Here is a 21,848-nt window from a genome sequence, read left to right as displayed (position 1 = left end):
TTTTCATGACACTGAGAACCAAAAAAGGAAGGCAAATTAGAAAAGAGAGTTGAAAATTGCAGGAGCAACAAAAATAAATGTGATTTCATTATCCTTCGTTCACCAAGTTGCATTCAATAATTCCACACCCACTAAAGACGACTTTGGAGTTGAGATTGACATAAGCACGAGTGCAACAAACCACTAGAATTGCATTCAGTCCTGCCAGAAAATTGCAGCCTTCAACATTTTTTTAAAAGGATCCATAGAACAGTATAAACTTCACTATGTAAATCAAAATAATTCTCTTACTTTTACGATCTAAAATCACCAAATAAATCTCAGAAGAGACACAGCATAATTAAGAAGTCCGAGAGAAGAAATTTGGAGAAATGGACAGATATAAATTAAAGGCAAAGGGTTAGATGCTGTGTAAATTGACGGAGGACTTTATTAAGTCCTGCGCTAACGAAAGCTATTATTCGGAAATAGATAGATTACAAGAATAAATAAATAAATGAAAAACTTTGTTATGGTTCTTTTACCATCACATTGTTATGCTTAATCTTCTTAATTGTTAATTACTACCTCCGGCCCTAACTATTAGATCTTATTTGTAGATTATAAACAAAGTCATATAATTATGACAAGAGGTAGTATAGTAAGTTAGTTATTCAAAAATCATAATAGGTAACAAATTTCTCACACACATATCTCAAGAAGTTTGTGAGGCACCCCTCCAATGTTTGAGGTCAAAAAAAAGAAGATCCCTCAAATATTAAGGTTATTGGTTCGAAACTTCATAAATGGAAGAGGAAAAGACCACTAAGAAAGCTGCTCGACAATATTTAAATTTAAACTGATGATACCTCTGTCCAAAAAAAAAAAAAAACTGATGATACCAAATATCAAATATTGACAAAGTTATCAACATGCAATGATTGGGCGGGAGGGGACACAATACTCCTTTACGTTTTTTTTTGTTTATTATCATTTTCAAAAATTACTATTAATATCTTTTGTCTTTTATATTATTTTTAACAAAATATAGAATTATTTTTATCTATTATTTTATTTTATTTTTAAATCTCGAGAATCAAATGGATATTAGAAGATCTAATGAACAAAATATTAGTTTACGAAAAAGAAAAATAGATAAGCCTCCACGGGCATTCTTTGGGGCGTTCTCTCTTTTTGATACAGGTAAAACTTAAATCAGGTCCCAGAAAAAGACATCAAATACGAGGGGCATGAGCGCCTAGCCATGCCACATAATGAAGAAGAAAGAGGGGAAGGGGGGGGGGGGTAAAGGCCCCACTAAGTATGATATTTTTGGGTGACAAAAATGGCCAATGAACAATGAGCCTGAATATTCAATCATCAGAATTCAATCCTTCCGAAGGAAATAAATGAAATTTGCGTAGCTTAAGTTTTGACTAGTCCTCACTCATTTGATACACAATTTTGAATCTGCGGGGCGGGAGGACACTGACGTTAGGGCTCAAGCAACAAGCTTAATCGTTTCCCCCTTACCACCAAAATAAAAAAAAAAAAAAAAAGCTGATCCTTTCACAAATTCAGCACTATATTCGTGGATTCCTTTTTTTTTTTTTTTTGTTATGAATTAAAGGGATACATGTTAGCAGCTTAAGCTTATAAACAGGATCGAACCACAGCCTCACTTCCCACCAATAGAACTTTCATGCCAATACGGCCACTGGCTAGTATTCCTTATTTGAAGGCATAACTTCTCTCATATGAGAATTGCCCTTTTACTGCCGTTGGCTGGGATTCCTTATTTGAAGGCATACTTCTCTCATATGAGAATTGCCCTTTTAATTTTGGATCACCTGGAAGTCCCTGATGACAGAAGCTTTGCACCCTTCCTATCAAAATTTGCAAGCAAGGCCACACATGGTAGCCCACACATGGTATATTTCATGGAACCTGCTCAGCCTAGAATGCAACAGATGATAGATCCAGCAACAGCGTCATCACATGGCATTCATGTGCTCTATCTTCCAGACAATTATAGCGCCAAGGTCTATGCCTGTGGTTCTTGAAGAAAGTTACCAAAAGACCTCACCAGGCCACCAGTGACGAGTAAACAACGTTGTAGTGCTTGAGAGAGAGAGCTGAAATCAGCATCTTAGTCACACCGCAGAATGAAAACATGGATTATTTCTTCATTGAGGTCGCTAAAAGATAAAAGGACCACAAGACAACCGAAGTAGAACGAATAAAAATACATGAACAGCATACCCACACTACAACTTGCATTTATTTCCATTAAAAGGAAATAAGATAGGTAGAGAATATAGCTTTGCCCAGAATCAAAAAGTAGCATTGTTTATCAAAGCAGTGGCACCCATCCTACTCCATGCGCAACTTCAATTACAGAGCACGAAATTTTACTGGTTAAAATTAGTTACAGTTTTGCAGCCAAAACACGAGACCATAAGAGAGCAGCACAAAAACCAACTTGATGATTACCGAAAGTTATTTGCTCATCTTAGATCATAATGTTCATGCTCTTCAACAAATACAAAGAACCTACTTCAGCTTCATGACAACTTTCACAAATTCGTGAGAAAAATCCGAAGGCCAAATGAGCTTAAGGTATTAAGTAAATGTAACTCCCTAAAATGGTTATTACCAGAGAATGGGGTCGAAGGAAAACCTTGTGTTTGCTCGAAGGTGGTAGCATCATATTATAATTCCTCAGAGCATTACACTATGAACGGGTTGCACCACAAGATGACTGGACAGGTACATAAGGTTCTAGGTGTTACAAAATTAGGGAAAAAGAAGGAAGACAAACATCCATTTGGCCCATAAATCTCCTTGAACAAAGAGTGGCAGCATACCCACAAACAAACACAAATCATATTCAGTTTCATTAAGATTCTTTACAGAGATTTACAGGACCATCAAGTGAATATCCAAGGCCCAAGATTCCTTATCTGTTCAAGACATGGAAAAGTTCAACCAAAACCCTTCCCCAAAAAATGCTCGACGGTTATTAAACAACTCTAAAGAAGGGATTAGCTTTAAAGAGAATGACAATTTAACTGGAACTAAACTAGTACAAAAATAAGGGATAAGCATGCTATTATCGGTCTGAATGTCATGTCACGTGACAAATATTAATCAGTAAAGCCTTAAGTATAACATAATGCATACAGCGATCAACTTAAGAAAATCTCATAAAAAAAATTTACTAAGAGCTCGAGAAAAAAAGGAAATTGATTCATCAAAATCACCCCCCAATTAACTAAGAAAATTTCCAGTAGTGTTGTTATTAAACTAAGCAGGAGTTGTTTAGTCATTAAATTATCACTCACAGCATATAATTACCTCATAAAGGCTATATTACAGTAAAGAGGCATGATACCTTGCAAGTAGCATTCTCCTACAAGCAATTTGAGCCATTTTGCCTGGCAAATTTTGCATCCCTTGAACAGAACAAACAATTTACATCTTAAACCCAGGGAAATTTCAAAGAAATCACCTATAAACTACTCATGCAGAGCCATAATCAATTAATCATGAGACAAAGGAAAAATAACTTCATCAAATGCCGAATATGTTCAAATCCTATAGGCTATTTTCTCTTATCCTTCAATTGAAAAAATAAGTTGCAAGTTTATGATCCCCGCCCAACCATCGAAATCAGTATGCATCCATAATATTTAATATATAAATAGAAACTGCTTGAGATCATACATGATCGCATAGATCCACCATGCCATTTTGCATATGGTAAAGAGATAGGAGAAGTTTAAAAAATACCAGGGCTAACAATTCTTGAAATCTGATCTGGCCAGTGTCTTACTGATGATGTACCAAGAACGGAAAGAAAGATCATGCACCTCCCCCCGCACAGGAAAGAATAGCATTTATAATATGATACGCCATCATGAGAATTTAATATCATGTGAATGGCTATCCACTCATAATTTCAAGTGCAACAATTGCTCATAAAATTTACAGGTCATGGACCATGAGAAAGATGGGCAGGCGGATACAAAAAAGTTACCACCATTTAGTATAAAACGAGAATTTGGTCATACCTTTGATGTTGACCCTAAACACTGGTGCACAAGTACAGGATATGTAGAGTAAAAAAAACTGAGAAAAAAGAAACCACGTTTGAATTTTGAACACAACATTTCTCATGACATGTGATGAATGTTTTAATTTAGAAAACTTCGATGTCAATTCACAAAAATAAACTCCCAGTACCTGAAGTTCACTCTCATGTTCGTCAATAAGTATATTCTGTATATGCTATTGATTTTTCTTTTGAAGAAGTCATTGCTGGTCCACTGCAGACCCATCAGCCTGTTAAATCTTGTTATTATTCTTTCTTTAGTGGTCCATTCAGATAGACTTTAAGTGGTTATGAATTTATGATCTACGGTGTTTTAATCTGCGGAACAAATTTATTGTGCCAAAACATGCATCCTCCAATTCTTCAATTACTTTACTTCCCAAAACGTAACTTCTATTACGAACGCATTATCAGTGCAAAAGTAGCAATATTAAAATCATGCATGCAGTGTTGCTAGGTTTTAAGGGAAGTTTTATCGTATTACCATAAGATCAATAATGCTATATGGGTAATACATGCTAGGTATTGGAAGGACAAAAAGAGCAAAGAGTTGAGGTGGCAAAGATAATAAGGATGTTTTGCAGTGTTATACAAGAAAGAAGACAGGATTTGGGATTATATACAGGAAAAGTTGGTGTGGCATCTATGGATGAGAAAATAATAGATAATCCTTTAAGGTGATTCGGACCAATAGAGGCATCAATAAGGAGGGTGGAGCAAATAACCTTTAGCCCAATGAAGAGATGTAAAGGTACGCCAAGAAGGACAACCAAGAAAGTTATGTATTGGTGCATGGTATATTTAAAGAGTTAGTTGTAAATAGAGGATGATAGTATTGTGAGATACATGTGACCGAGACCTTATTTAGTGCATGGCATAAGGATTACTGTTGTTGTTATGCAGTGTCCAATCAATTGTCATTTTGCATTACAACTATGAAGTAGTAGGGAAACCATCCTACTAATTGTTTATTTACATTTATTTGAACTTCGGATCAACATCACTACATACGTGGATAACAAACTCACACACAAAATGCTCATAACTTTGTCTCTCTCTAACAATTTATATTTGTGCTCTTTTCATTAGCTACTGGAAGCAATTATCTTTCAGAGCCTTAAGCTCCCATACAACTGCTCATAGGAGAGAAGATATTACTCAAGTAACCATACCCAATTGAATTGCCAAATGAATGCTTAGAGAAGAGTACATTAAAACCTCTTCCCCCCATTTATATTTGTCACCCTTATTGGTCACTATCAACAATTTTCTTTCAACGAATCTGAAGCTCCCATGGAACCGTCCATGGGAGAAGACACTGACCCAAGCAACCTATCCATGGGAGAAGACGCTGACCCAAGTAACCTAACCCAAATGCATTGCCAAGGGTATGAAGTTCACCAAGTGATAAGGGAATATTTGAAGGCAATACTGAATCAAAATAAGCAAGGCCAAAATATCAACACTTTTCAGTTCCCGCTGGAATTACAACATAATTGCTATTTGCCACATCTTAGCAAGAAAACATTATTAAAATAAATATTCTGTGTTCTTATTCTTTAACTGATTTATTTTATTTTCCTCTACTCTTAATAGTAAGCTAACATCTAGTTTAACCTTTTCTCTGTTTATCCTAAAAGTAAACTAACACATGTGATTTATCCATCATATGGGCTCTATTCATTCTACAATCTAAACGGCTTCTCAAAGGAACAAAATCTTGGAAGAACCTCATCCTGAACACCGCATCTCATGAAATATGGAGATAAGCAATTCGTCACCAACGATGGCCCGCAACTGTCCTAAGAAAATTTCTTTGGCCAGCTTTCCAGCCTATAACATGCCACAGAAGATTTCAAAGAAGAATGTTATTCCTTCAAAGTCACGAAATTATGAACAATATGGAAATATGAGCACGTGTCCAATAACAACAAACAGCTTACCAATGCAGAACGATATAGAGTAATAATTTCCTTGAGTTTGAGGGAAGGAATACGACCATTCATCTTCCTCAATAAATTGACAAGCGTATTCTTTGCTCCCAATTGACCTAAAAAAGGTAAATTAAGGGATCAATTTCAGATAAACTACGCATTATGGAAAAAAGAAAGGGGGGATGATTACCTGGCAAATAAGCAGAGGATTTGAAGCTAATGACATACTCTGGAAGTATATGGCTGTTCATGTTACTGCTCCACAACATACATACCACTTAGGATTTAAAGGATCGTCAGCTCCTGTATCATACTCCACACTGGAAGGGCGACACTGTTGAGACCCAGCAGTCACTTTTTCGATCTTTCCCAAGATAACACGACAAAGTATAATATGTTTTTCACCGTTATTATCCACTTCAGCTCGCATAGCACTAAACAAAATTCACCTATTTAGTTGGAAAACCAAACCAGTAATGTTTTTTTTTTTATCACAAAAAAGCACTTTAAATGACTAAATAGTTACCTTAGTTGAGGTAAGCCTAAAGGAGACAAATGTATACCAATTCCATAAGCAGGGTACATAGCTTTCTCAGACAATACAAATCCATGAGCTAAAATGGCCGCCACTGTTTCTGCTGATGCTGCATACCAAGCATATACTGCATTGGACACACCTCGAGTAGCTTCTTTACTTTTGTTATGCCTCTCAAAAATTTCGCTACGGTCTTTCTCAAGTGGCCCCAAGAATTCAAATTGATGAATTGAAGAAATAGTGACTCCCCGAAAAGCTTTGGACATCTCGGAGAGAAATATGAAACTCACGAATGAATACGCGTTTTCTTTCTCACTAAGCAATTTTGCATTGGGCCATTTAGAAGTTTCCAAACCCAAAGAGGTAAGCCTCTGCCGCTTGAAACCAAGTACTTGACTTTCATCTTCTTGCTTGTTAATCTTGACCGATGAACCCACCTCGCTGCTTGTCCCATCACCACCTAAATCTAAATCATCTAACTTTCTCTTGCCCGAAATCCCATCAATCCGAATTTCAACCTCAATTTTGGGAATTCCTGAATTCTCCAATCCATCCATAAAATACTCATCAACAAAGATATGGGGAAAGAACGGTTTACCATCTTCATCGATCCAGGCAATAGATCTCTGACTCCCGGATCCAAAATCAATCTGCACCATCCGCAGAAAGTCAAATACATACTTGGACCCTCCAATGATCACCTCCAGTAAAGGCTTTCCCGCCAGGAACCCAGCTCGCAAAGGCTCAAGCACTTGGCTCTGAAAATCAACCCAGGACCCTCCACGGTAGAACATGAAGCGGTCAGGCGCAGCACTGCGCTTGAAACTGCTGTGGTTGTGAATCATCAACCGGGCACAAGAAGAATCAGAGAGGCGGCTGCATCGGACCACAGGGTTTGCCTTCTCAGTCAGCAAAGACGACAAAGACGAATTCAATGGAACCCTTACCGTAACCGATTCAGCCATTTTCGTCTGGTTCATTGTCTGGAGGCCACGGATTCTACGTTGCTCTGGAAATTGAAACAACTATCTCAAGTCCTCAACGCAACGGATAGAATCAAAGGATCAGATTAATGGCACGGTGTCATTATATACGCATTCGGCGTCGTCATCAGCGGAAAAGTCCAAAATGCCCCAATAACCGCAGCGGATTGCCACGGGCGAAACAAATGAAAAAGAATGATGTAATATTTGTGTGAGGGGAGGGCTATTTTGGTAGTTCGGGAATGCTTCTAGATTATTGTTGTTTATTAGTGCGGCGTTTTGTGAAAGTGGGAGCCAAAAGTCAATCGCGGGAAAGCGTTTCCCAGGAAGCCGGGAAGAAGGGCGGCTGGCGATATTCGCTAAAATGACTTGCGGGCCAAGTAGAGAGAGACTTTAAATAATGCCAAGTGAGAAACGGGCCTATCTTACTCTCCTCTTTTCTTCGGCCCAAAGCAAATGTGGAGAAGAGGACAAGAGAACAACGGAGAGTCCCATTCACCGTAAAATTTTGACTTTGACTATTATATTGTTATATTTAAGTATGAATTGTAGACAATCATATTATTATTAAAAATCATAAATTATAGATTACAGTAATAATAATAATAATAGTTGCGTATTTGTGCGCGTATAGGTGGGAGAGTGAGCACGGCCAGCTAAATTGAAACTTGAGAGCAGCATTTATTTATGTTCTTCAAATGCAAATCATTAACTTGAAAAACGATCAAGTGTATGTTCATGTATTTATCAATCAAAAAGATGTTGCAAATCTTAATATAAGATATATTTTGTAGAATAATTTGTACTACAAAATATGTCTTAGAGGAGCAACTTACTTCTACTTTAAAAAATATTTCTTTTTTTTTTCCCCAAAAAAATCGCTGGGCAAGGAGTTATTTCCTTCTAGTTTTGTATTTTTAAGAAAAGGAAGCACATCATTAAGATGATAGACCTAATATTTTAAGAGTATTTGAATGAAAATCAAATCACAATTTTAATAGTGATTTTATAAAGTGAACATATTTTTTAAAAGTGCTTTTAGAAGATGTTTGGATAAAAATTAAACTATAATTTTAAAAGTGATTTTATATAGTAAAGAAGTATGTAAACAAGTTTTATCTTAATTTTTTTTACTAAAATATAAATATTCTCTTATTAGAGATAATTTTAGTCGAGAGACTATTAATCATTTGTTCAAGTTTAAAAGTGATTTTTTTTTTTTAAACTAGACATGAGCACCTCTCCATTTTTCTCTCAACTTGCATAAGCATAATTTTTAGAAGTGTTTGTGGGCTAATTAGTTTTGGTCTGGGCCGCTAGATTGGCCCGCCATTTGTATTTGTTAGGTCAGTCGAAGTTCCTCCGTTTCCGGTTTGCGCGGCTCTTCTCCGATCGTCGACTCCTGGCGCGCGGGGAGCTAAAGCCTTGCCTTCATTGAGTCTATTCACTGTCCTTATTAATTTAACGATAATCTTCGACGCCTCATGAAGTGTAGGGTCGTACGCGGATCTTGACCCTGAAATTCTTTTCATGGTATCTTTTTCTAGGAAGTTACCCTGGCAGTATGTTGGTGTAAAGAAACGGCGATTTTCTTGGTTCATTTCTTATCATAGCGTTGAGGAGTTCTCACAATATTGATAGTAATCGGGCTACAAGGTATTTCCTCAGCCACCTACCTCGGTGTTTCCTCTCTCTCATTAACGGGGATTTTGTAGTGCGTTCTAGGCTTCTAGCACTGAAAATCAAGTTACATACTTTGAGTAATGCCTCGAATTCTTTCTCAAATGGCGGTAAACTTCTTGTTAGAATATCCATTATTAGCTTATTTTTCGCTTGGACCACTGTCGGAAGTGTTATTGATTTTTGGCGCCATAATATGCTGTGAAACAAGTTAACAAATAGAGTTGTCCGCTGCTCTGTTGCAGCTTTTATGTGCGCTTGAAGCTCTTAACATGTTCCAGGCAATTAGTTGATGAGAGAGGATGGTCATGGGCAGAGTTGAACTTTGGAATTACAGTGATGAATTTACATGAAGCGCTCCTACTATGTACTTTATAAAAGCATGAAGCTTGGTAGTCAAATAGTTGAAGAAAGGCATGTGCATTGAAATTTTTTTTTTTTTTTTTGGCATTTGTGGAGGCAAGTTTATTAGCTAAGTAAGGGCACGGTTGACTCCTTAGTCCTTTCTTTTAGAAAGTTACTGCTAGGCTGGATGAGGTTGTCATTCTTGGTCAGCTAGACAAGGATTGTTTTTTTCCCTTTTCCCTTTATTTATCGGATCAGGTGGATTTCATTTGGGGCGAGTTACGATAGGTGTATAATGTGTACATAGCATAAGATTTTAGAGAACCATATCATGTTTTTAATGGTTTTAAATATATTAAAATTGGTTTTACTTTTAAGGACATATTTAATATCAAATTTCCCGTATTTTGCTATATATAGACACACAGACAAATCCACATGCACACCCAGTCATCAATCTTACGAGTCTTGCATCATGTGATATTTTGGTTTCTAGATATTGCTAACGTGTACTTTAAATTTGTCTTCTAGTTGTAATAGGGGTGGCGTTATTTCCATAGCCATGTCACTTCCACTGACACCGTCTAAGAGGCCAAGTGATAGGAGCCTTGTAGAACCAAATGGGAAGGGGAAGTGGCAGAAGACAGCAGGCTCTCATGTGCTACCAAGTCAACCGTTTAAAGTGTCCCCTGGAAGTGTTGTTTTCCGTTTACTCTGTCCTGCATCTAAAATTGGTTGTGTTATTGGAAAGGGCGGTAGCATCATATCAGAAATTCGTCAGGAAAGCGGTGTGAAGGTCAAAGTTGAGGATACTATTCCTGGATGTGATGAAAGAGTTATTACGATTACTGGCTCTGATAAAGAGACTGGAGAAGATGCTGTGCAGAATGAGAGGGTTCATAGTGAAGGGACAGATAATAAGGGGAAGGATGATGAGACAATAAATCATGGGGATGATAATGAAAATGAGGATTCTCTTCCCGTAGAAGATTCAAATTGTGAGAAGGGGACTCCATCTGTTCAGAAGGCTCTATTTCTTGTGTTTGAGAGGATTGCTGAAGGAGAAGAGGAGAAAACTGAAGGTGATGGAGAAGATACCAAGTCTTCCTTTGTTTTGAGGCTACTGGTCCTTTCTAATCAAGTTGGTTGCCTTCTCGGAAAGGGTGGCAGTGTAATCAAACAAATGTCAGCTGACAGTAAGGCACAGATTCGGATTCTTCCTAGGGATAAACTCCCTTTGTGTGCATCAGCTTCTGATGAGCTAGTTCAGGTAAATTTTGGTGATGCTGTCTAACAATGCAGCAGTCACAATATTAATGTTTTACTGCCACATCAGTTTATATCAGTGCCAATCATAGTAGGCAGATTGTGATTCAAATCATGAATCAGGAGAGTGATTTTTAAATGATAAATTGTATCGAATCGTACAATTCAAATGTGCTATGAAAATAGGTTGAATTTTATCATATAAATGATGCATACCATAAAAAAGCTAGATTAATGACAATTAATAGCCATGCAAAGGTGAAACATAGAGGAAGGTGTGCAGAGCCAATTTTCAGAACACCAAGAGCTGTTTCTCCTTGGAAATTGGGTGCATCTAACACCAACAACAGCCCTCTTGGCATGAAAAATGTTTCTGAGAAATCAAGGTCGATTAATGATAATTAATAGCCATGCGAAGATGAAACATAGATGAATTGGTGCAAAGATGTCCTCGTCCTACTGCAGGCTGAAAAGGCTCCCCCTTCTCTGAACTTCAGTTGGTATTATAATTCGAGGTGTCAATATTTTAGCTGCGGTATTTATGGAGTTAAATATTTTTATCAATATTTGTCAGAAGTTCTATACTATATTTAATAAAAGAAGTTGATATCAACACTACTGTGTGATCTTTTTTTTCATGTGCATATTTAATTGCTTGAGTACATAGGAGGTTGAACTCTGAAAAAGGTAATCCTAATACTTGTTTTAAAATCTGCATGTTTTCTCCCACAGCATTTTTCATATTTATTCCATTCTGCAGATCACAGGGGAAGTCGAAGGTGTGAGAAAAGCTCTTCAATCTGTTTCTCAACAGCTGTTGGAGAATCCACCCCGGGATTATGAACCTCTAATATCAAGCGCTACCGGGTCATCTCATTCATTTGGTCAGTTGCCTCCACCCAGCCGTTCCTTTGGTGTTCAAGGAGGGCCTTATACTGCTGGATCTCGTGATATTCCTGACTTTCACTCTGCTCCTCCTCCTCTACTACCCAAATTTCATGAAGGTATTCATGGTCGAATGAGGTCTTCACAGGACATGCTGACTTTTCGTTTATTGTGTCATGCTGAGAGGGTAGGAAGTATAATTGGTAAAGGTGGAGCAATAATAAAGACTGTGCAACAAGAGACGGCAAGTGAAATCAAGGTTATTGAAGGTGAATCTGATTCAGAGGATCGCATTATTGTCATATCTGGCCCAGCGGTATAATGCAACTCTCTTTTTTTCTCAAAGTTTTATTGGGCTTGAGCAAAATTTTTTGTTTCACTAAAAAAGCTTTTATAATTTCAGCACCCAGATGATAGAATATCTCCTGTGCAAGATGCAGTGCTTCGTGTGCAAAGTAGGATAGTCAGAGCCATACCTGATGCCAAAGAGCATAGTATGTTAGCTAGGATTCTTGTTTCCTCCAATCAAATAGGTTGTCTCCTTGGCAAGGGTGGTTCTATCATAACCGAAATGAGGAAGTTGTCTGGGGCCCATATTCGGATATTAGGAAAAGATCAGGTCCCAAAGTGCGCTTCAGAAGATGAAGAAGTGGTCCAGGTGTGTTTGGTTTACTTTAATCTGTCTCTGTAATTTAAATCTACCTTTTATTTTTACATGGTGCACTATTTATTTTAATTAGTTTGGTTAAATTAAACCAGCCTACCCTGGATTTCAGTGATATAGGTGGACCTCTGCATTTTCAAGCCTTCTCTAATTTTCAGCACTGTAATGCAGGAATTTTTACTTGTATGGATTCATTGGGATGAGGAACTGTTCTTTGTAGGTCATCTGGGTTGTCAAAATAATGCACTCATAATTAATTTAGATATTTTGTTCTTTCTTTCTACAAAAAATTATGTTTAAATATGTTGTCAATGCTATTTAAGTTATGCTTTATGCTTACTTCATTTAGGTACTTATCCTTCTTCTTTCTCTGCCAGATAAGTGGGGAAGCTGAGGCAGTGCAGGATGGTCTTTTGCAAATAACCACTAGATTACGGCATCATTTCTTTCGTGATGCATATCCGTCGATCAACTATCCCTCAAATCCTGCATTTCTCGATCAACTTCCTCCCTTCCCACCGTACATGGGAAGGAGGGAACTTTCACCTCCTGGAATGTATTCTAACTTAGGTCCTCCATTTCACAAGTTTGATGCTATTGGTGCTCCACCTCCTCATGGTGGTTTTCCCCATGATGATCGCCCTCCTTTTATGCATAATTTGCCAAGACCTGGTGTTCCTCCCTACTTATCTGAAAGGAGACCTTGGGGTCCTCAGGTATAGATTGTTTGCTTTGTTCTGTTCTTATTGTGGCTTTCTGCTTCCTTTTCTAGTTTATCCGTCTTTGCATTCGGGCTGTCTTCTCTGATACTTGGGGCAGCATATGGAAACCAGTTTCTGAAAACTAAACTTGGAAAGAGTCGGAGGAGCAGCAGTCTAACATGAGTGATGTAGGGATCAGAATAATTTTATATTTATATGATAATGATTTTAGTGAAAATATGAATGTATTTGTTTGGTGATGTATTCTCTTGCTTTTGAAATTATTGATTGTTTAAAGAGCGTTTAGTTATTGTTGTTAGATTTCTAATAAAGATTTAGCGTGTGACGGAACTTTTATGCATGATCCAATTATGTAGTACTAACATGAAAACTCTCAAAACTTTACTGGATAACCCCACGACAAACAACTAGAACCTGTTCCAAACTTTTTTCTTTCTTTTGTTATCATTTACTTATACACACGTACCCCAGAAAAATAATGGAAATCATTTTCACTATTGAGAGTCTGAGAAAGCCTCGTTCAATCTCCATTAGAAACCTTTTTCTTTTTTAAACAGAGCAGTATGCCTCAGTGTGAGTCTGAGAAAAGAAAAGCTATTCACCTAGTTCGTATTCCTTGAACTTTGGATCAATCCTTGCCTTTTAATGGTCGATTTAAGGAAATTTAACTGGTTAGAATAAACCTATCTTATTAAAAGTCTACAAAAGGGCTGGACTAATATGTGGACAAATTATTTACTTTAGTCAAGTTGGCCTACTATCCAACATACGGAATTTAGAAGGGGAAAAAAGGCATACTGTGCTTTGGTTGAGAGAATTCGTTATGTTTTGCATCTTATGTTTCCTAACAATGATATGTTAGCATAACCCTTTGATTTGATCATATTATATAACTGGTTTCTAGGGGCTACATGAAAGTAGCAGACCCATGGGCATGCCAGATTTTGTAGGAGGCCCACCCAGAAGAATTTCAGGATTTTCAGGGTTAGTCCATCATTGCGAATATTATCCTTATCACTACTTTTCAAATCTTTTTCTCGTAATACTAGTTTTTCAACAAGAACTGGTAATTTATTGTGTAGAGTAAGCCAACAACCAATCATCACTAGCACCACAGTTGAAGTAGTTGTTCCTCGTGCTCTAGTGCCTGTAATATACGGGGAAGATGGGGAATGTCTGAAACAAATTCGTCAGGTAAGTTTTTCTAATTGATATCCTGATGTCTTATGTTGATGGATGCCAAAGAACCATTGCCTAGTGAATCCAGTGTATTGCTAATATGATATTAGTTTCGGGTGTTTTTCTATGAGATGTTTTTTCTACTCTCCTTAATTGGCCGGAGTTGGAAGGTACAACACAATCCACACCTGCATTACTATGCTTTCACTCACATGTCCATGTCTGTCGATGTCTATGCATATAACGAACCTATTTTCCAACATCATGGTTAGCCCCCGTGGGCGACAAAAAAAGAAAACGGAAAGGAATTACAAATAAAAGTTCCCACCTGTTAAAGACTGGAAATCTAGGTCGTTTCCCGTTGTCTTTAGACTACTTAATGTTAGTTGATGATCTGATCTGCAATATAATCTGTGCTTCCAGTTCTCTGATGCAAAGATCACCATCACTGATCCAAAGCCTGGAGCAGTGGAGACTGCAATTATAATATCCGGAACTCCAGAACAAACCCATGCTGCACAGAGTCTTATTCAAGCATTTGTCATGAGTGAGAGTGAATCTGGCTAAGCCATCTCTCTGGGTAACACATTCAGTTTTTTTTTTTTTTTTTTAATGAAAAAAACTGGCAGTTGTAATTGCGCTAGTTGATATTCTTAGCGGTACTTATGTTGAGTTAAAATCTCTGACGGGAATGTTGTTACCACCTAGTGGGATAAGGCTTTGTTGTTGCTGTACTTGTGCTAGTTTATATGCTTAGTGGGGCTTCTATGGAGTTGAAAATCTTTATAATTTTGCCAAAAAAGAAATATGTTCATTAGACATGAGTTTCCAATCTTTTTGATAACCTATATTGAGTGTTATGATGCTTTAAAAGATCAAAATAAACCCAGTAAATTATAAACGGCTACATCTTTTGGTATCTGAGCACACAAATTGGTTTATTAATGCCTTTTCTGTGATGAGTTAACATGTGCACTACTTGTCAGATTCTTCCACGTTTTGTATGTTTTTCCAATTGAATCTAAATTAGCATTCCTCGCTTCCCACTCATCCCGAAAGGAAGGAACAAAAGAAAGGAGAGATAATAGTAGAGCATTTGATCTGCTGTGCCTATTCCAGTTCAGTAACCATTAAGGTATAAGCTTGACTTTAGAGAAATTAACTACTTGTAAACTTTATACGTATTAGGAGCTGTGATTGATTGATTTTTTTTTCTGTTCACAATAATCATTTATTGAAGGACTCAAACTTACTCTCACCTCTTGACATTTTCCACGATGCTATGGGCAATGCGGCAATGTGCGAGTGCGGTGGGGCAGTATGTCTATTGATTTTAAGTAAATATTTATGCTAGGTTTGGTATTGTCAATTCCATCGTAAGAGCTGATATTACTTGAGAAGCAGAAATGGGCAGGGAGAGCAATTGGTTCAGTTTCTGATTCCGTAACCTTTCTCCTTCCCTTACAGGATTTCATGACATGTTACTGGGGACAAATTTTGGCACTTGAGTATAAGATAGCTAGACTTTTCAAGTCTCGTCCTTGTTAATCAGATTCCATCAGGACTTAGTAGTGCATTTGTTATGTCTCCCATAGCCAAAGGCAAGTCAGTCACGAAATTCTTCTTTGGTTCCTGATTTTAATGCGATAGTTTTAGGATAAACTAGGTTTGTAGCAAAATCATTTATAAATCACAGTGAATTCGGTTATTGACACTGTCCAGAATTTTCAGTGCTATTGATATACATTTTCATGTAGACCCAGGCTGAAAGTTGGTTCCTACCGGACTGAATCCGTATTTTGAAATGATAGTGCTCCGACCTTCTAACCATCTTGGGGTTAGTTTTCACTGCACGCTCTACCCTAGGTTTGTTGTTCCTTCCCATGAGCAGTCGATAACCCTACATTATCCGTGGACTTGGTTGCAGTTTATTTTTAATTTCAAAGAGAAAGAAAAAGAAAGTGAGAGAGTATTGAAGACAATGTCACAGGGATCTAGCTTAACGAGCCATGATTATTGTTGAGCTTTGAAGGGCTGATACTTCTTGAGATCTTGAGCAAGGCCTTGGATGGATCCAGCAGCAGAAATGATGGAAACGACCAAGCAGACCCAACTCAATATCTTGAGCCAAGTCCATGTGAAGGAGCCCCTTTGTATTTTGGACTGCTTAATGTACATCTCTATGGGGAAATAAACGGTCAAAGGCCAGAAGGAGAGTGAGCCAATGAGACCCAAGAAGTCATTGAAGAATGGGAATATCATAGCTATCACGGCTGTCACAATAACATATGCAGTCCTCCACACGAGCCTGAAGAAGTTCAGGTAATATGTTCCTTCACATAGAGGAATCTTCACTGCGTGCTCCCCTGTTATAAATTTGCTCTCGGACCACTTTTCTTTGCTCAAGTTCTCTACGAAGCCGAATATGGGCTGACAGAATACCTGCTCCAATGAAATCCCATGCATGAGTTATAATATTTTAAACTGCATAAATCCAACTGGGTTTAAAGACTTGGAATGTTCATGCATCTTTTAATTTACCTGATATGCTCCAATCAAATGAACGGCTATGCAGACGTTGGCAAAGTCGATGAGCCAAAAGGGCTCGTAGAAGCCAAATCCTGTGAGGAAATTTCCAGGGGCATCATTTCCGAAAGCTGCATAACCTAGGCATCCACATAGGACGTAGAACAGGGTAGTGGTCATAATGCCAATCAAACTTGCTCTCTTCATCACTCTGTTCTCTGGAGGGCTTGATTTCAGGGTGTCCTGCAATAATCATATGGTCCCCACTTCTACGTTTCATTTGAGAGCCATGCTCCAATAAAAACACTTTCTACAAATAGATCCAACTTCTAAGAAATTTATGTGGGTGTTTTGTTATTTATTTCATTCATTAGGAAAGTTAATTTTGCGCTGAATAAGCAACTGCTTGTGTATGATTAATATAGATGGTTTACATAATCTATGTGAATTTTTTTTTTGGTGCAAGTTCACAGATTTTTTATTGTGATTAATATAAATGGTAAGCAGGGTGGAAGGAATTGATCCTTGCCACTTAAACTTACCAACCTACCTAACTCTTCCAGGCAACAAGGTGCTTTAGACAATTCATGATGAGTAGCAGCCAGATACAATTTAATGATGGAAATAAACCCAAAAAGGATGGTCGACCAAACAATTGGGAGTGTTGGATGGAACATAAAGCTAGTTGAGGAAAGGCCCTACATTTCCAGATCAATCTTCTTTTTCTTTTTCTTTTACATTTCTTTTAGAAAAAGTTTTTTTTTTTAAAAAAAAAAAATTTTGCCATCAGAAAAAGGTGTTATTGGAGCTAGCGGACGCGGTCCATCAATTTGATAATTCGTATATAAAAGGAATCTTACTGACACAGTAGTTATAGTTATTTGTTTAATTAAAAAAATGCTACATGTCTTCCTATAATGGAAGTAGAATTACTTTTGGCATCTATTAATGATATTTATTGGTAGAAAAGTTATGGGAAAGTGGGAGGAAAAAGAAGGATGGAGAATCTTTTGATTCTGATAAGAATAGATTCTTTATCTTTATGAGGGGGAAATGAATTGCATTTGGCAGAACCTTGTCTATACTAAATCTCTTATTCTCTAATCACCATCCTTGAAATTGAATGTCTTATTTTTACAATGATCGAATTATATGTATCTGCTTGGTTTCAAAGAGGGGGAAAAACAGTGAATCAGCAAAAAAGACTGGGTTAATTAGGACTATTAAAATGACCCAAAAAGAGAGCTAATTTGCTCTTCTTTAGGTTGCAATATGACTAAGGATGGCATCAAACCTCTGTTGTTTTTTCCCCTTTTTTTTTTTTTTTTAACTTTTTCCCAGCTAAGATGGTTTTGTATTCGTTCACTAGCCTAACTTTTTCTTTTTTTGCTGGATTGTTCACTAGCCTATTTATCACAAGCATTCTTGCAATACTTTTTAGAGCCACTTGCTTCTTATGGCACGTCCCAGGCCATAACTTCCGAATATATATATACTCCTTCGATCCTTATTATAAGACCCAATTTGACTTTTTATTTGGTCCTAATTATAAGACCCAATCCATTTTTTCTTTTATATTTATGCATTTTTTTCCAAGATAATCCTTTTAATAATGATAGTTTTAGCTAATATACTTAATTAGCAAAGATATTTTAGGAATAACAACACTTATTTATTATAAATAACCAACTTAACTTACTTCCTTAATCTCCTCAAATAAGTCAATTGGGTCTTATAATTAGGACCGGAGGAGTATATATATATATATATATATCTCTCTGTGTGCGTGCGCGTGTGTATCTTTGTCGTGACAACGCGTAAAGAAGGTAGAGCAAGTTAGCCTAGTGTTGCAGAGGATGCAGAGTGTGGTTCAATGAAAATGACACAGATTTTCTGTATATCAAAATCATTCGGCAAACATAGACAGACGAATGGATACATTTTTGGTTAATATGCATTTACTATCATCATCTTAGTTACAGACACGTGCATGTAAGTATTAAATCCAAAGATAAATTGTATTCCACCGGTTCTAAATATAAGGCCTATTTTATTAGGACCGGACGAAGTAATTTGTGATGAGCAAGACTTGTGATGTTTGGTTGTTTTATTCCGTCCAAATTTTGGCTTGTAAATGAAAGCTACACGTGTGAAAGAACCAGACGCGGTTTATGACCGAAACTTTTAAAATGCTACTATTATAATTGTCTTTCTTTCATCCAAAAACAGTCTTGCACGAAATAGAAATACGTCCAAATATCTTCACCTAATCACACCAATAATAGAGATATGTAGACACACACACACACAAAAGAATAAAGCTAGGCTATAGCACGCGGTACCTATTATATTTTGCGTAATTCAAGGGCTAAGTGCATTATAAGTATCGAGAAACAAAAAAACGATACTTATAGAAAGGAAGAAGGTAACTTGCCTGAATTTCGATGAGGACATTAGAAAAAGCATAAGCGAAGGCAATATCACCAATGGCTTGGAAGGTTCTCCAGACCTTCTCAGATGCCGACACGTCAACACCAACTTGCACTCCTGTTAAGGATGTTTGCACATGGTTGCCCTCTTCATGGTATCCACAAAAACAACTTTTTTTTATCAGAAAAGTGAAAGTAAACGAGGACCAATATATATAGTAACGCTTGGGGAAAAAAAAGCTGATACATGCTAAAAGACATAAAGTAGAAAAGAAATAAAGACAAGTTTACAGTGACTGTTGGAATTTACCTGCGATTTTAGCTATGGAGAGTCCAAGGCCAATGGAAGAATAAGCAAAAGACATGATAGCAGCAAGAATGGAGAGCCATGAAAGCTTGTGGAAGTTTGGGATTTGGCTAAGAACTGTTTGGATGCATGCAAATATTATCATATATGGATAGTTTGATATGTTGCACTTGTCTTGGTGTCCGTGCTTGTGGAAACAGTTTGACCTTTTCACCGCCCTGTTTATTATTATTATTTGTCGCATGAGTTTGATCGATTTATGTAAGACCGATTAAGAGAACATATAAATATATAGAATGTTTCGTAAATGGTTTACTTACACGATACTAATTGAGGCAGTTATTGTGTAGCCGATGGTCACACCTACTAGATTTATATATTGAGCCAATCCACATAGCTGAAACTTCCTCCCTCCTACAAAACGTATAACATTAAATTAAGGTTCTGCATTATTTATAACTGAAAAATTAGTGTTTTTCTTTTGTTTGCAATTTAGTTTTAAGAATCTTAATTTTGAAAAGTTCTATTTATATTGAAGAATAATCATTTAAAAGTTCGCTTAAGTTTCAGCTCCTAGCATATGACTTCATTGTTAAATTATCCTTTCATGTCCTTTTGGCCATGGATCCCAAAACTACACACACACATCTACTGAAGATATAAACCATAAAGGGAGCGAATAAAAGATAAGAAAGAATGTTATCATTTTGTTAACAAATAACAACCAAAATACTGTAACTCAGCTATTATATTAAAACATCCTTTTTGAAAATAAATTTTAAAAATTGCATGCAGTTGTCACGCCAATCTTTATCATTTTGTTCATTTACATCAATAGGTTTCAAACCTCTAACCCACACTCAAATTTTCATTATCTGCCAGTAAGTAATAACAATAACCAATTAAAACTTAAGTAGCTAGTCCACACACAAATAATATACGAAGTAGAATGAAAATGAAATACCTAGGGCAGAGCGAACAACCATGGAATAGGTGTAGTTACGCTTGCCATGAACAGGATCAGGGGAGCGATAACAGTCGGCGAGGAGAGTGGAAGTGAAATATGTTATGAATGAGAATGCCATCAGCACCGCCGGCCCCGCCACCCATCCCATCTGCGCTATCGCCCACGCCAGCGACAGCACTCCCGACCCTATCACCGCCGTTATTATGTGAGCACTCGCCGTCACCCACGTCCCTGCCAATATATATACATATACTCACACCTCCATTAATATATATAATTAAGCTTCTTCATCATAACCAACACTCACACGCGCACCCACCTGTTCTTTTGGTTCTTCCGTCATCGTCCAGCATGTTATTCTTACTTGCATCGCCAAATCCTTCTGGGGTTTCTATGTACATGCTGTTCGTCTGGTACTGATTAACTCCGGCCATGTTTGTTAATTATCAGTATACTCTCTGGCGTCTGTGTCTGATGAGATGGTTGAATCAGAGTGAGAGAGAAGAACAAGCCAGAAGCTGTGAGAGAAAAAGCACAGCTACTTAGGAAGTTAAATAGAGATCAGAGGGCGCAAAATGAGTCCAAGTCAAAGGGGGCGACAACAGGTGATCAGGAATTCTTTTTACGCACAAACAAGGGGTTCGCTTTATTGAAATTAAGGCAGCGAGGTTGAGGAAAATTCAAAAGCTTCGACTTATATGGAATCTATATATTATTAACATATGTGGTAGATATAGGACTCTCTTAGCTTGTATCAGGATGTTATGAGACGACATGGTGGAATTTTTGACAGGGCTGTAATATGAACCATTGAAGGTGGCATTTTCTCTTCTGGCTTCTGTCCCCACATCCTTCCTCATTTTGAGTTTTGGTCCATCCATTTCCTGATTTTTATGGCACCCACTCATTATTATGCGTATTCAAATTGCCACAAATCAAATAATCTCTCTCACAAACACGCACTCACAAGTAATTTTACAAATATTAAACAACTTAAACGTAGATACGCATCAAACATTCATGTAACTTAAGATTCCTATATCAGTTTCTTCAATTATTGCTTCTTAAAAAACGTCACATAGATAATTGATTAGCTATGATCAATACTATTGTCCTCCCTTGTGTTTACGGGATTTTAATATTGTATTAATTTTATTTCACACTACAAAAGTCCACAAGCAAATTTCTTGTCAGTCGTAAACGTTGACCTTAGGTGTTAAGATGATGAAAACCAGATGCGCGTTACTGTGCCCTATGATTATAATACCTCACGCCGATCAAGCAATCAGGTTTCAATAATTCAGCACTTAAAAATTTCTTTTCTTAATTTCTT

At 37.1% G+C, this 21,848-nt stretch overlaps 3 protein-coding genes across 12 annotated transcripts; 1 reads left to right on the top strand and 2 right to left on the bottom strand.

Moving 5' to 3' along the window:
- Nucleotides 1–5,503: 5,503 nt before the first annotated feature.
- Nucleotides 5,504–7,639, bottom strand: LOC114734355 (probable inactive poly [ADP-ribose] polymerase SRO3). The gene is given in 5 exon segments (XM_028921983.1): nt 5,504–5,926; nt 6,037–6,143; nt 6,218–6,293; nt 6,296–6,461; nt 6,554–7,639. Coding segments are annotated over 5 exon segments (1,440 nt in total). The 5' UTR covers nt 7,543–7,639; the 3' UTR covers nt 5,504–5,824.
- Nucleotides 7,640–8,905: 1,266 nt separating this feature from the next.
- On the top strand, nt 8,906–15,883 carry LOC114734367 (RNA-binding KH domain-containing protein RCF3). 10 transcript variants are annotated; one of them, XR_003739160.1, is made up of 13 exons: nt 8,906–9,201; nt 9,471–9,639; nt 10,102–10,840; nt 11,597–12,037; nt 12,125–12,379; nt 12,557–12,601; nt 12,763–13,101; nt 14,012–14,091; nt 14,190–14,301; nt 14,710–14,866; nt 15,273–15,421; nt 15,527–15,604; nt 15,754–15,883. XR_003739160.1 is itself a non-coding variant. In XM_028922002.1 (11 exons), the coding sequence occupies exons 2-10, from the start codon at nt 9,575–9,577 to the stop codon at nt 14,851–14,853; spliced, it is 2,220 nt and encodes a 739-aa protein (XP_028777835.1). In that variant the 5' UTR covers nt 8,906–9,201; nt 9,471–9,574; the 3' UTR covers nt 14,854–14,866; nt 15,273–15,883. The 10 variants fall into 10 exon arrangements, 7 of the variants coding, with proteins under 7 accessions (XP_028777835.1, XP_028777836.1, XP_028777833.1 ...); XR_003739159.1 differs by having other exon boundaries at nt 15,527–15,623; XR_003739158.1 differs by having other exon boundaries at nt 15,527–15,883.
- Nucleotides 15,884–15,968: 85 nt separating this feature from the next.
- Nucleotides 15,969–21,152, bottom strand: LOC114734369 (amino acid permease 6). Its single transcript, XM_028922007.1, has 7 exons — nt 20,835–21,152; nt 20,513–20,746; nt 19,869–19,962; nt 19,552–19,766; nt 19,247–19,389; nt 16,828–17,055; nt 15,969–16,728 (listed from the first exon to the last, which is right to left on the bottom strand). Exons 1-7 carry the CDS (start codon nt 20,947–20,949, stop codon nt 16,300–16,302), a joined length of 1,458 nt encoding a protein of 485 aa, XP_028777840.1. The 5' UTR covers nt 20,950–21,152; the 3' UTR covers nt 15,969–16,299.
- Nucleotides 21,153–21,848: the final 696 nt, after the last annotated feature.

This window comes from Neltuma alba, unplaced genomic scaffold, assembly GCF_004799145.2.
Source record: "Neltuma alba isolate B1F8T4 unplaced genomic scaffold, ASM479914v2 tig00013086_pilon, whole genome shotgun sequence".
NCBI lineage: Eukaryota > Viridiplantae > Streptophyta > Magnoliopsida > Fabales > Fabaceae > Neltuma > Neltuma alba.
This window is presented reverse-complemented; position numbering and strand designations above follow the sequence as displayed.